This window comes from Toxorhynchites rutilus, chromosome 2, assembly GCF_029784135.1.
Source record: "Toxorhynchites rutilus septentrionalis strain SRP chromosome 2, ASM2978413v1, whole genome shotgun sequence".
In the NCBI taxonomy this organism is placed as follows: Eukaryota; Metazoa; Arthropoda; class Insecta; order Diptera; family Culicidae; genus Toxorhynchites; species Toxorhynchites rutilus.
Genome location: NC_073745.1, coordinates 278,696,031 through 278,709,414, shown reverse-complemented (window position 1 = coordinate 278,709,414; position 13,384 = coordinate 278,696,031). Strand labels below are relative to the sequence as shown.

Sequence of the window (13,384 nt, the reverse complement as noted above, 5' to 3'; positions counted from 1 at the left end):
TTGAAAATCGAAGAATCACCCAAGGGGGGAAATCGGGGTTATCGAAAAAAAATTTCGATGCCAAATGTCTTAAAATGGCATGAAACGTCGAGATCTAGTGTCATCTCGAAAAACTTTTATTTGTTAAAGATCGGCACTCTTTTTCGGCATGCGAAACGAAAAGTATGGTTTAGGGTGACAATAAAAATAGTTATTTCGATTTTTCATTCGGAACTTGCTAAGAAATATTGATTTGCACAATAATATACCCTATGCAAAATATTAGCTCATTCGGACTTCATTTACTGGTGTCGCAGACGTTAAAATTTCAGTTTTTTGAAAATCGAAAAATCATCGGAAATCGGGGTTTTAAAAAAAAATATGCCAAAAGACTTATAACTGCATGACACATTGAGATTTACAGTTATCTCAGAAAAAAATTTTTGGGTCAATCAATCAATTGCAAAAAAAAAACATTTTTTTTAGACAAAAAAAATTTTGGAGATAACTGTAAATCTTGACAAGTAATGCAATTTTAATACATTTGGCGTCAGAAATTGTTTTTTAAAACCTCAATTTTCGGTGATTTTTGCTTTTTTCGAAAAAAAAAATCAAATTTTAACGTTTGGGACACCAGTAAATGAAGTCCGAATGAGCTACTATTTTGCATAGGGTATATTAATGTGCAAATAAACATTTCGTAGCAAGTTCCGAATGAAAAATCGAGATAACTATTTTTATTATCACCCTAAACCATACTTTTCGTTTCGCATGCCGAAAAAAACTCCCAGAGTGCCGATTTTTAACAGATAAAAGTTTTTCGAGATGACACTAGATGCCATTTTAAGACATTTGGCATAAAAAAAAACCCCGATTTCCTCCCCCCTTGGGTGATTTTTCGATTTTCAAAAAACTCAAACCTTGAACCATACAGCCCCCCCCCCCCTCTCCTTAGAGAGAGTGGAGGAGTATCTAACGATCATAGAAATATTTATTGCACCCTAAAACCTCTACATGCCAATTTTGGTTTCGTTTACCAATTATTCCACCGCCCCAGAAAGCGCATCAAGCGTCGTCAGTCAATCCAAGGTGGCTTGAATTGATTGGATTTATGGACGATTGAATCGACAATTAAATGAACGGAGAACGCCATAAGTTACATGAATCGAATCATTATTTACTTCAAAAATCTGTACACTTGTTGGCGCTCTTCAGTTTAGGACACTCATGTTGAAATAGCAAATAGAACTGAACACAAAATTTGTAATCTTTGTAAAAAGATTGATCTTGTCGAATCGATTTTGCAAATGACGTAGGGATCGATCCACTGATTAAATCGGTACCAAAGAATCAATCTTTGCTGAATTTCAATTTATCTGCTTATTCTATATGAGTGTGAACATTTCTCTTCCTATACTCGAGCATACGGTCTGACAGATCGATAATCAATGAGGAGGCTGAATTAAATGACTATTAAAACTGAATGAAGTTGAAGAAAACATATTTTCGGGAGTTTTTCATTCAATTATATATTTTTCTTTGAATAAATACCAATAACGCCGAACATACACAATAGCAATATAATAGATACACGCATAGTCTTTGAGTGTACGAGTTACGATTTTTACGCGTTCAAACATTAAAAGCAATTTTTTTTGGTTCTCAGCTAGTTTTAAAGCCCAGAAAAAATATTTCCAGGGCATTCATCTTGTGCCGTCAGGGGGTGTCATTTTTTGACGTAGAACTACGTCTTTCATTAAGGGTGTCAAATCAGAAAACAGGTCACGTTTTTATGGAATAAAGTTAACATTAATAACTATTTTTGCCGTGAACGGATTCTGGCGATTTAGATACCAAACGAATCGGACATTACCTAAGATTTGTTTGATATGCTATACATTATAATCCCATACTCTGTATATGGTTCAAATTGATGAAAATTGAAAGCATTCCCATTTCCTCATACATTTGTTCTGTCCATTTGTGTGTCTTCCCGAACAGAGCTGTCCATAACGAGCAACTTACCAACGAGCAACGAAGGGGAAATCGCAAGATGTAAAGTCTCCTTGAACAATGGAAAAAAAAGGAAGGGGAATATTTGCCTAGAGTATGAACAATGGATCTTGCTGAGGCAAACTTCATTCTCCACGAGGACACCTACTGGACAACACCGTTGCTGGGCGAGCTGAACGGCGAGGGATCGAATGGTTTTCTCAAGGCAATGGGGATTTACTAAGGGCCTTTTTGAAGATTACAGACGAATGAACTGAAGAAGTTTAAAGTCTCTTTAATTCAACAAGGAAAGGAAGGAAAGGTAAACTTCCAGTGTCGGTCTAGATACGAAACAATGAACATCGCTTGTTCTTCCTTGTTTTGCTCCATCACATGTCTTCGTTCCGGACTGAGCTGTGGACGCGACCAAATTACTTACTTGCTGTTGTCTCTGACAATGCAATCATTGCATCAAACTGACGCTATTGCATTAAGGTTCTGATCTACACAATTGTGTAGGGAATCATCAAGCTAGGCTATCGTCAGCTCACCAAGAAAATAAATGTTCTGGAATTTTGTCAGTGATTTGATTTCGCATGACGGTAGGAAAACATTCTCCACAAAGGATGACAGTGCGTACGTGTGTGCTTCATAACCCGTACGTGAAAAAAGTGCATCTTCGCTACGCTGAAACCCCATTTGTAATGTTAAATATATACAAGGAGGGGAGATAGCGGGAGGGAATTATTTACGCTATGGTATTAGTAATGAATCTCTGCTGAGGCAATTGTTCAGCCTTTTTCCAAGCAGTTATCATTGTTTGTTTTCTGTCATCATAAAGGCTTCGTTGGTGCCTTTGGCATTGCATCAATGCATTAAACTGACGCTATGGTGAATCAGGTGTTGAGGTTGTGCACCAAAAAATTATTTGGGAAATACCAAGTTATTCAAAAAGTTATAATAAATCATTAATAGAGTTTATTTCGCTTATTTAGTCACCAAGAAAGTATGTATCGCTCTGGAATTTAGTATGTGATTTGGTTTCGCTTGCCAGTAGCACAATTTCGCCACTAAGGATAACAGCTGCGCTTATCTCGAGTATGTATTGTTCTGCGAGCACAAGAATGAATCATCGAACAATTATCGTCAAATGATTCTACAATTAAAAAACATTTTAGGGCGACCAAACTGGTAGAATGTTTATTTTAAAATTTTCGTAGCATTATAAAATAGTATCCGTAGTTATAAACAAGCAACTTGAATGAAACTACAGCGTAGTTCTACGTCAACAATGTTTTAATGCTGTAAACCTGACGAATATTTCCTTTCTTGTTATCAAGCCAACTATTTCCCAAGAGTGTTTCCGCTGTGAACTTTCAAGTTCAAGCGTACATTGGCACCTTTCCCCCCGTGAATCGGTGCACCATCCGACTAGAGCCTTCGTTCTCGAGACTATCGAATTAACAGTAATCGATAAATCGAAAGTGTACCGGACATCACTAGGTGTGCCGTATGAAACAAATTTAAAATCGAAGCATTTTTTTGCTGTCTATCCTTTTCTCAAGGAATTGCTGTGCAATGAAATAAAAATGTTGGAAGGAAGTGAGGTCCACGCTTTTTGGGACTAAGAAATGTTTACAACAGGAATCGAAAATGTGTAAAATTATGAGCTCTCCAAAATTTAACTGAAGTATCAGATGAAAACGTACGATTGTGCTGTTTACATTCTATAGAATAAACATTTTTCTAACCTAAATCGACACCGAAAAACTAGCCTCACAAACCGGCAAAACTGTTGATTTTTCCAATCGTAGAGAATATAAGTCCGACAATGCTGCAACGCGGCCGGCACATAGTCGTAAATAATACTCCAAAAGTTCCATCCTAGCTGAGCTCAGCATATTATTTATCTGTCGAACGACGGATACGATGGACCGAATGGAGCAGAAATATTCTACCACTGACTGTTCGACGCTGTAAATCATAGCCACTCGCAGCACTTGTCGCGGGATGAATAATTGTCCCAATTAAGGAAACATTCGTCCGTCTAAAAAAGTTTGCACGGTGGATTAGCCCTAAACTGCCGCCGCGGGACTCAATGGCTTTTATTTTGGGATCCATCAAAAGCCTGCCCACTGCACAAGAGATAGACCGGGTCGGCATTGGACGAAAGCATCATCATTTCGGGGGAGGAATTTAGCTTGATTAACGGTTTTACTGTGTGATGGATGACTGATGTATTCATGAGAATGTATAACACCGCTACCCAGTCCTATCGTCCTATGTTGTGATAACATTCAAAGTGCTTCAATTGCAAACCGTCAATTGAAGTTGAAAACAACGCATTTTTTTTTGTCGTCATCCGCCGTTGGCCTAGATGATTGATATAAACGAGCATTCCCATTACAGGGCCATTCGCAAATAGTTCATAGACGGACCGGTGAACTGAAATAGCCTGCAACGAACGCAATCATCGAGTGGGTGGATAGAAACCACCCCCTTTTTATGACAGAGTGGTTGCCAGCAACATTACAAGTCCATTAAAATTCTGGAAACCGATTCTCTTGCTTCTTCTACCATTCGCATATATGTTCACTCTCGGTTCCATTTTCTTTCGATGACAGTAAATGTTTTTTGACATCGAGATTCTATTAAAAATAATTGGAGCATGAGATGCTCAACGCTCGCCGGTCAGTTTTTTCTGGATGGATGTGTTCTACCCTTGTACCACTTTCCCCATTCCACTCAGACTGACTATCTGCTGCGAAATCATAACAGAAAATGTGGTATCCCGGGGCGTTCGTTTATCCATCCCACGAAAACATTATGCAACAAACTTTATATTCTATTGACTTTCCAAAGTGTTCAAGCAGAATATATAGATAGAATCATAATATAAGTCCCTTTTGATTCCAGAAACCAGCCGTGAATCACCAACATTCTTCCATCTGACAGCGTCTTGAAGGTGATTCCCACGAGAAAGGATTTAGCCGGCCACCTTGAACGGTCCCTTTCATCACGAAGGGGCGGACAGAAATGAGATTATAAATTAGGGTAGAAGCGGGCGACAACCTGCGCTACGTCAACCCTTAGCGCTAAAACCAACTTGGGTCGGAGGGGGCGAGAGGAAAAAAAAAATAACGAAAAACCTAAAGGAAAGGAATCGAAGCGTAAAGAGCTACTCACCGACATACAGCCCGGTATCCGTGTTGAGCTGCCTCAGCTTACCGGGCGATCTTCGGGTGATTGGCTTTCCGCCGTCCACTTTGAGTGTGCCATCCTGGGAGTTCCTGTGTTGGACGGGTTGGAAAATGAAACACGTCGTTAGAAAAATATCATTTTAGCTTTCCCCGTGAACCGGGAACTGTTTCCTTCCTACAGACGAAGGAAAAAAAATCGATTTCCCCGTATCTCCTCGCCTTCCCGTATCTGTCGTGCCGGTACGCTACTAGTTTTCATTCCGTCTGGCTCGTGATTGTGATTGATTGATTTATAATTCATGAAAAATTGCGTTTTATGTTGGAAAATTGCAACTTTATTGAACGCTATAACGGACCGGTTGCGGAAAAAGCGGCATAATGCAATGCAGCACGTCAACTAGTAGAAGGTACTGCAGGTCCGTGTGAATGATGACCGCCTGACCGACGTTCGAAGTTGACGGTAACTTAACTGACGGTGGGATATAAACATTCAGCAGACAGAGGGAGAGAGATGGATATAAATTTGATACAGAATTTGTGGCCACTTCACATTCCTACTTGTTGCATTGGGTAATGTGAAGATCTGTAGCCGCAATAATTTAGACACCTAAGAACTGTTTTGAGATACCCATGTAGCATCATAATTCTAATAAGACTGCTTTTTTTCGTATCGATATAGGATATGGTTTACTGATGTAAAACATAATTACTCGACTCTGGTTTTGGAGCAAGGTTTTCGAACTTTGCATTTTATTCAGGCGATATGAGTTTCATTACAGTTTGTACAAACTACTCGGTGAGCTTATTGGAAACTCTGGTTCCGATTGATCGGAAAAAATGATTTTTTTACCACCTGTTTCTTTTTTTCGAGATGACAGTAGATCTCGTAGATCTCGACATGCAATTTTAAGACATTTGACAAGATTTTTTTAAATTCCCGATTTAATTTTTTTTATTTTTTTTCATGTTATTGATTGTAGGGGAGGACGGGGTAAGACGGCCACCCTATGCATAGAGCACAGATAAACACAATGCAAACAAAATTGAGGCAATCCATTATGTCAGCATTAATCTTTAGGATGTTTTCCGCAATGACGTTGACTTCCAAAAGTTTTTTCTATTTATTTCATATTGTTATATGATAAATTAAAAAAGGTATGAAAAAGGTGCTACTAAAATCATGACGGGTCAAGTTGGCCAACACTGAGGGTGAGATGGCCACATTAAATGACTCGTGAATCTAGGCGTATAGAGGATGATTGTTTCCGGCAAAATTGTGCTGCATAACAAGGTCGTTGTATTTTAGATCAAGTGTGACAAGAATGTGAGGTGTTATTTTTCCTCAATGACCTATAACGTGCTTAATGTGCAAATTACCATAATTAAAAAGTTGATGGGTCTGAGCCTAGGGGCACGGACGGGATCTTGACATAGGACTGCGATTGTATCTAGTAATTGCATTTAAATTGAGTTTTTTATTGTCTAAAATATGTATTTTTTTCTCTTTTGATACATCAAATGGATGCCCTGGAAAAACCGCTTCCTGTATGAACTTGTATCCTTTAAACGGGTTAGATGGCATAACGTGATAGAATTCGGCACCGCATTCTGTTCGAAAATGTACTTAAAATACCATTAAAGCCATTACTACCCTTTTCTTCTGTTTATTCAATCATGCAGAAGAAGACAAAGAGTTATCATGTATCATTTTTTAACACAAGTCTAAATAGTTAAGACTTACATAAATGTAAGCCTGAGTCAAATCAATCTATAACTACAAAAATATATTATATATAAAATAGCATTATCTCCTTCGTTACCACGTTGTCCGGAACATTGTTTGTAATAACTTTATAGCCCTTTAAGTGCAATCGAAAGAAAACATACCCAATTAAATCGTCAAATTGTTATCTTTTTCTACTATATTCACTGTTCATGTTTCAAGCAAAAAAAAAATCTGGACAAAGGGCCTGGCCAGGTAAGGGACTAAAAAGTGCCCCAAACCAAATCACTAGCTGTATGGCAAATATTGTAAAGGATATTAAATAAGAAATTTTGGCGGTTTATTTGAACCCCTATGTGGTTTGACGTAGGATCTATAGTGAAAAACGTACTTTTTCGTTTATTTCACGCCACCCTCAAAAGATCCGAGATGAAAATTTGAAAAAAATACTGAATGTGCATCTTACTACGGTGTATCAAGAAAAATTATCAAAAAAAAATTTCATCAAAAATTTTAGTACCAAAAAAAATATTGAAATTTTGAATTTTTTTTTTTTGAGATTTAGAGATTCGGTACTACTCTAATTCATATTTAAATGTGCTCTTACGGCTTTTCCAGATTGATAAGTATCTTCAAACTGTTTTTTTTTCAAATATCTAATAATAAAAATAAAATAAAAAAAATGCACAGTACAAAAAAATGTTATAGATTTTCTGGCATTTCGAAATTTTGAAAAAAAAATATAACTTTGAGACCCACTCCTGCTCAAATTTTTATTTAAATGCGTTCGTATGTGTCTTTTTTCTACATGTGGCGTAATTTTTCCTGAATTTTTAAGAGCATTGTGTGACACAAAAATAATTTTCTTCATCGTCTGCATTATTATTTTTATTTTTTTGTAAACGATTATTTTATTGTATTCGTGGTTTTCAATTGAAAGATTAAAATAAAAAAAAATAAATCGGATTTGTGGTCTCAAAGTTATATTTTTTTTTCAAAATTCCGAAATGCCAGAAAATCTATAACATTTTTTTGTACTGTGTATAATTTTTTTTTTATTAGTTTATTTTTATTATTAGATATTTGAAAAAAAAACAGCTTGAAGATATTTATCAATCTAGAAAATCCGTAAGAGCACATTTAAATATGAATTAGAGTAGTACTGAATCTCTAAATCTCAATAAAAAATTTCAAAATTGAAATATTTTTTTTAGTACTAAAATTTTTGATGAAATATTTTTTTGATAATTTTTCTTTATACACCGTGGTCAGATGCACATTCAGTATTTTTTTCAAATTTTTATCTCGGATCTATTGAGGATGGCGTGAAATAAACGAAAAAGAACGTTTTTCACTATAGATCCTACGTCAAACCACATAGGGGTTCAAATAAACCGCCAAAATTTCTTATTTAATATCCTTTACAATATTTGCCATACAGCTAGTGATTTGGTTTGGGGGTACTTTTTACTCCCTTACCCGGCCAGGCCCTTTCCTGTCTAACGATATATAACACAACATATGTCGCAATAACCATTTTGAGTAATATGCGTTTGAAAACTCTTAAAAAACTGTTACATTTTACCTAGAGTGACCCCCCTATATAGAAATCAAAGACATAGTCCTATGTCAAAATTATTATATTTGGTATCTGAAAAAAACATCAAATTTATCATGAATGCGCCTTGAGTTATTCAACCAACATTTCAAGTGGTGTGATGTTCTCAATCAATTTGTCAATTAGGCGCGTTAAAATGTGCGTTTATGGCAAATCACATCTCTTAAAATAGTGGCCACCTTGCCCCGCTATGAGTCAAGTAAAAGTGTTTCAATAATTATGTGAAATGCTTTAAAAACATACCGTTTATTATACAAACACACTTAACAGGCCTGTGTGTTTACTATTGTAACATTGGTTTCGCAGGACATATCCATATGCACCACTAAAACATTCAATTTCTTGCAAGCAAAATAACAAATCGGTGCTCGTCGTCAACTGAAAAGTTTATTTTTATTCTTTATTCTTCAAAGTTATACATAATTGAGTGTAATGCAATACACAAAACTAATGGACTATAATTGTCCAATAGTTCGTTGTTTCAATAGTCTAGAGAGTGGCCATCTTACCCCGCCCGGCCGTCTTCTCCCGTCCTCCCCTACTGATATGCTGCTCTAATTGAAACAACGTGTCAAGTGACGTTGAGCGTCAATGTTTTGGCAGTTGCTCTGTGGTCTAACTGGTCCAGCGATAAAAATAAGTTGCAGAAGGGTTGCGCCCGAGACACGACCGCCAAGTTGACGTAGGATTATGTTAAATTATTTGTTTCACACTGAATTTGTATATAAAGGGTGTGTCACATCAAATTGCATCACGGAAGAAACGCTGTAGAAATTTAATTTTTATGAATTATATCTTCAGCTTTCGCTTATAATCAGATAAGAGTGTATAGATCACGTTGGCCATGCTTCACTGTCAATTTTTCGTAAATTTGGAAAAATGTCGTCGAACGAAAAAGAGCGTCGTGAATTAATCATGCGCACTCATTTCGAGAATCCGGAGTTGTCACATCGGGACATCGGTAAGATGCTGGGAATCGTCCAATCCACGGTCAGCAGAGTACTAAAACGATACTTCGAGAACCTAACCATCGACCGGAAGGTGAACAACGGCACAAATGGATGCTCCGTCAGTGAAAAAGATCACAAGCGCGTAGTTAAGCAGATTAGACGTGATCCGAGAAGTTCGGTCCGGGATGTCGCCAATAAGCTGAATTTGTCAAGTTCATTCGTCCAGCGGACCAAACAGCGGGAGGGCCTGCGTACATACAAGGTTCAGAAGGCTCCTAACCGCGACGAAAGGCAAAACATGGTGGGGAAGACGCGAGCCCGGAAGCTGTTCACCGGCAAGCGATCTGCTCTTGCGGAAAGCGGAGCGCCCCCTTCGTGATGACCGGCACGGTAAGCGGGCAGGTTTACCTTAAGGAGTGCCTACAGAAGCGCTTACTACCACTATTGAAGCAGCACGAAGGCCCGACCATCTTCTGGCCGGATCTCGCTTCGTGCCACTATTCGAAGGACGTGTTGGAGTGGTACGAAGCCAACGGGGTCACCTTCGTGCCAAAGGAAATGAACCCGCCCAACGCGCCGGAGCTTCGCCCAATAGAGAAATATTGGGCGATTATGAAGCAGGCCTTCCGGAAGAACCCAAAAGTTGTCAAATCGAAGGCGGACTTCAAGAGAAAATGGATTTCTGTTAAAAAAAAACTACAACCTGACGTTGTACAGAACCTTATGGACGGGGTAAAGAGGAAGGTGCGAGCATACGGGCTTGGGCTCGAAGTATGAATAAAAAGAAAATGCCAAAAGTTGTTTAACAGTTTTTATTTTACTGTCTAAAATTTTCAAAAGGATCGGTCTATTGGGCGAATTTCTACAGCGTTTTTTCCGTGATGCAATTTGATGTGACACACCCTTTATTTGAGAAATTACATTATTAACCTGTACCATAATTTTGTGGCCCTAAAGGGGGCTAGTTAGGCGGATTATTAGGTACTGTTTATTCACTTCATCAATAGTACAATCCAGTGATGATGGCTGTAGCAACTAGCAAACAGTTGCAGCAGTTGTTGTACTTCGCATACCAAAGCAATAAAAACGCCTGAAACTATGCGAACAATCTGCCTAATGAACGAAACTTATGGGCGATAAGTTGCTATTGCTCCGGTGTGCGAGCCGCCTTACGGGTACTAGCAACTATATCGCCACCAACGCAAAATATTCTTTTCGCTGCACTTGCTGATCCATTTTTTGTGCTCCTAGGAATCTACAATATTGATATGGGAGTAATTTTTATGTAACGAAACCACGATGTCAGACCGTCGCCAGAAAATTATGTTTTAATTCGTTGAAAATGCAACAAGTTGAAAAGTTTTTCACTGTTTTTCGTACTATTTAGGATCTACTGTGTAAGATCATGCAGTTTTTTCCAATAAATGAAATGGTGTACTTGATGAAAAAATTCAAATTTTATTCGTTTCTTTGAAAGTCTGTATATTTGTATATAGTTTTGGTCTTGCTAAGTCATTGATATACACCAAAAAACAGTAAGGGACCAAGGTTACTTCCCTGTGGGTCTCCAACAGACAACGGACACTGGGCACTTATGGAGTTGCTGATTACTTGGCACATAATGGTCCATAGTGTCGAAGGTTTGTTTAAAATCCAAAAACAAAACTTCCAAAACTTCACGTGAATCCACTGTCTTGTAGATGCCATCAGTTAGTTCACACATAGAAGTTAGAGTACTGGATCCTACTTAAAATCCATACTAATGGCTATACAAAATGTCATTGAAAAAGTTGGTATGCCTTGATACCAGAAGATGCTCTGATATATTACTCAGAACGGATAAAATTTTAATTGGTCTGTAATTGTTGATGTAATTGAGAATCAATGTAAATTGAGCCCTCAAGATACAGAAAGTTGGGTTGTGCGTACGTTGGTAAGATAATAACATAAAATAGAGTTATTAGGCGGGCGAATGAAGTTGTCCAGGCATATCTGAAACTTTTAGACACAGAAATTTATAGATACAACTGCCATACCTTCCTAGCTAAGCATCAAACCATTGACGGCTCGTAAGCGAGAACCATTAGTTCATGAAAAGTAGAATTGTATATTTTGTATACCCGCGTAATTAGGTGAATTTACGAATAGCTAGCGCAGCACAGTTACTTGCCAGATAATCTTCGTAATTCTACATTGTATAAATATATTGACATTATGTAACAATCTTTGGAAAAATTATTTAGCCGAAAGCCATGCCATTAATATTCTGTCAGAATGAATCGGATGAAAAAGATCCCTCGTTCGTAATCACCATTCACGCCAAACGAGCGTTATTCATTCACTTTCTAACTAAAAGGAATTCCTATGCATATGAATGTGGAAACTAACTAGAACTGTAACATTCATTCCGAATGCCAAAAGAACATGAGCTTCCTTTGCATATCATACATACATTGTAGCGCCCACAGCATGCTACCGTTATTAACGCAACGTTTCCCGGATCCTGGACCAAGATCCAGGGCGATTTTTCCTCAACTCAATCGCCGCGGCCGGCTCGCTACACGATAATTTTAACCAACCGCTGAGCAACACACGTTGGCTCCATGTACCACAGGATCTCACATACGAGTACACAGTCCATAAATACGAGATTCTGGAAAGTGTAGGGAGAATGTGGAAAAAAACACATTTTCTTTTTGATTATTTTTATGATAATTTTTTCCATCTTTCCCGGGGCGGAAAATGAGCAAGTGGGACCTATCGCACCTAGCTCCATATGACAAGGACACACACACACACACACACATACAGAAACGGGAGACGCGAGTTTATATAAAATGAAAATGTTTATTTTTCTTACCTCAAAGCTCTCACACGGTGCCAAAGGCCATCACTGACTTTGGTTGAGTTGTATTTGATATTAATTTCACCTGACCCAAGATTGTATCGCAGATGGAGATAGCTGCAAGAGGAGATTGAGACGAATAGAAAGAACATGATTATTAGAGGTAGAAACCTACCGTAATACTGATTGAAATGCACGAGCGTGGTGGTGAGAATTAACCAGAGTTTTATACTCAGCGTAGAAATAGGATAATAAATGCACATCTACTCAACACGGATTGGTATCGATGATTTTAAAAAAATTCAGTTAAAAATCATTGATGTATAACAGTTCACTTCCCAGTTGAGTGATTCCATTTGAATTTGGAGGTCGATTTCTTTTTGGTTTAGCAAAAAGAGCAATTTGCACCACCGGTTTGTCATTTTGACTATAGAATTACTTTCGAGCAGGACCTAAATAAAAATTGCTTGAAAATTAAAAAAAAATTACTCAGATACGGTTGGTCCGATTGATTTGGTGTCATCCGCAATGTTTCAGGCAATTGGGACAAAATTGATTTTTGAAAACCGTTGAAATGATTCTAACAAATGTTTTTTGATCCGATTTTTAGAAAGTACGCATGATTTTGAATAAAAAAGTACACTGAATTCTGCTAATTGCTATCGTTCCCGAGAAACAGTTATCTTAAAATAAAATATCCCAAAATCCACCAACTTCTGGTTGTTCTCAGATGTTTCTCGAGATTATTCAAATAAGTAAATTATTTTTCTGAAAGTATTTTATTTCATGTATTTATGCAATGATAGAGAATCGTATTTTATTACAGATTTTTTTTTGTTTCATAATGCTACAATTTTTTTTACTATCATTACAGTTTGGAAATTGCCTAACTTGTATTTTATCTACGGAAACTGGAACAAATGAATGGTATTTTGGTGTTCTTTGAATAGACATCGCTTTCGAAAATTGTTAATTAGGCTGTTGCTTGGTATTTTCATACTCTGTTGTAGTTGCATAGTAGAAGAAAATATGGGTTAGTTGCTCCTCCTTTCGCTTTTGAGTCCAATCGAATAGTTT

General features: G+C 37.5%; 1 protein-coding gene across 3 annotated transcripts in view; it reads right to left on the bottom strand.

The window, feature by feature from the left end:
• The window catches only part of LOC129768435 (uncharacterized), a 622,376-nt gene that overhangs the window by 15,976 nt on the left and 593,016 nt on the right, over positions 1–13,384 (bottom strand). For all 3 annotated transcript variants that reach the window (XR_008741679.1, XM_055770090.1, XM_055770091.1), the window contains 2 exons: positions 12,323–12,424; positions 5,158–5,261 (listed from right to left, as the gene is read on the bottom strand). Coding sequence is in view for 2 of the 3 variants with exons in the window: in XM_055770090.1 (XP_055626065.1) it covers positions 5,158–5,261; positions 12,323–12,424 (206 nt within the window). In the remaining variant the exon portion in view is untranslated. The remainder of the gene's footprint in view (positions 1–5,157; positions 5,262–12,322; positions 12,425–13,384) is intronic.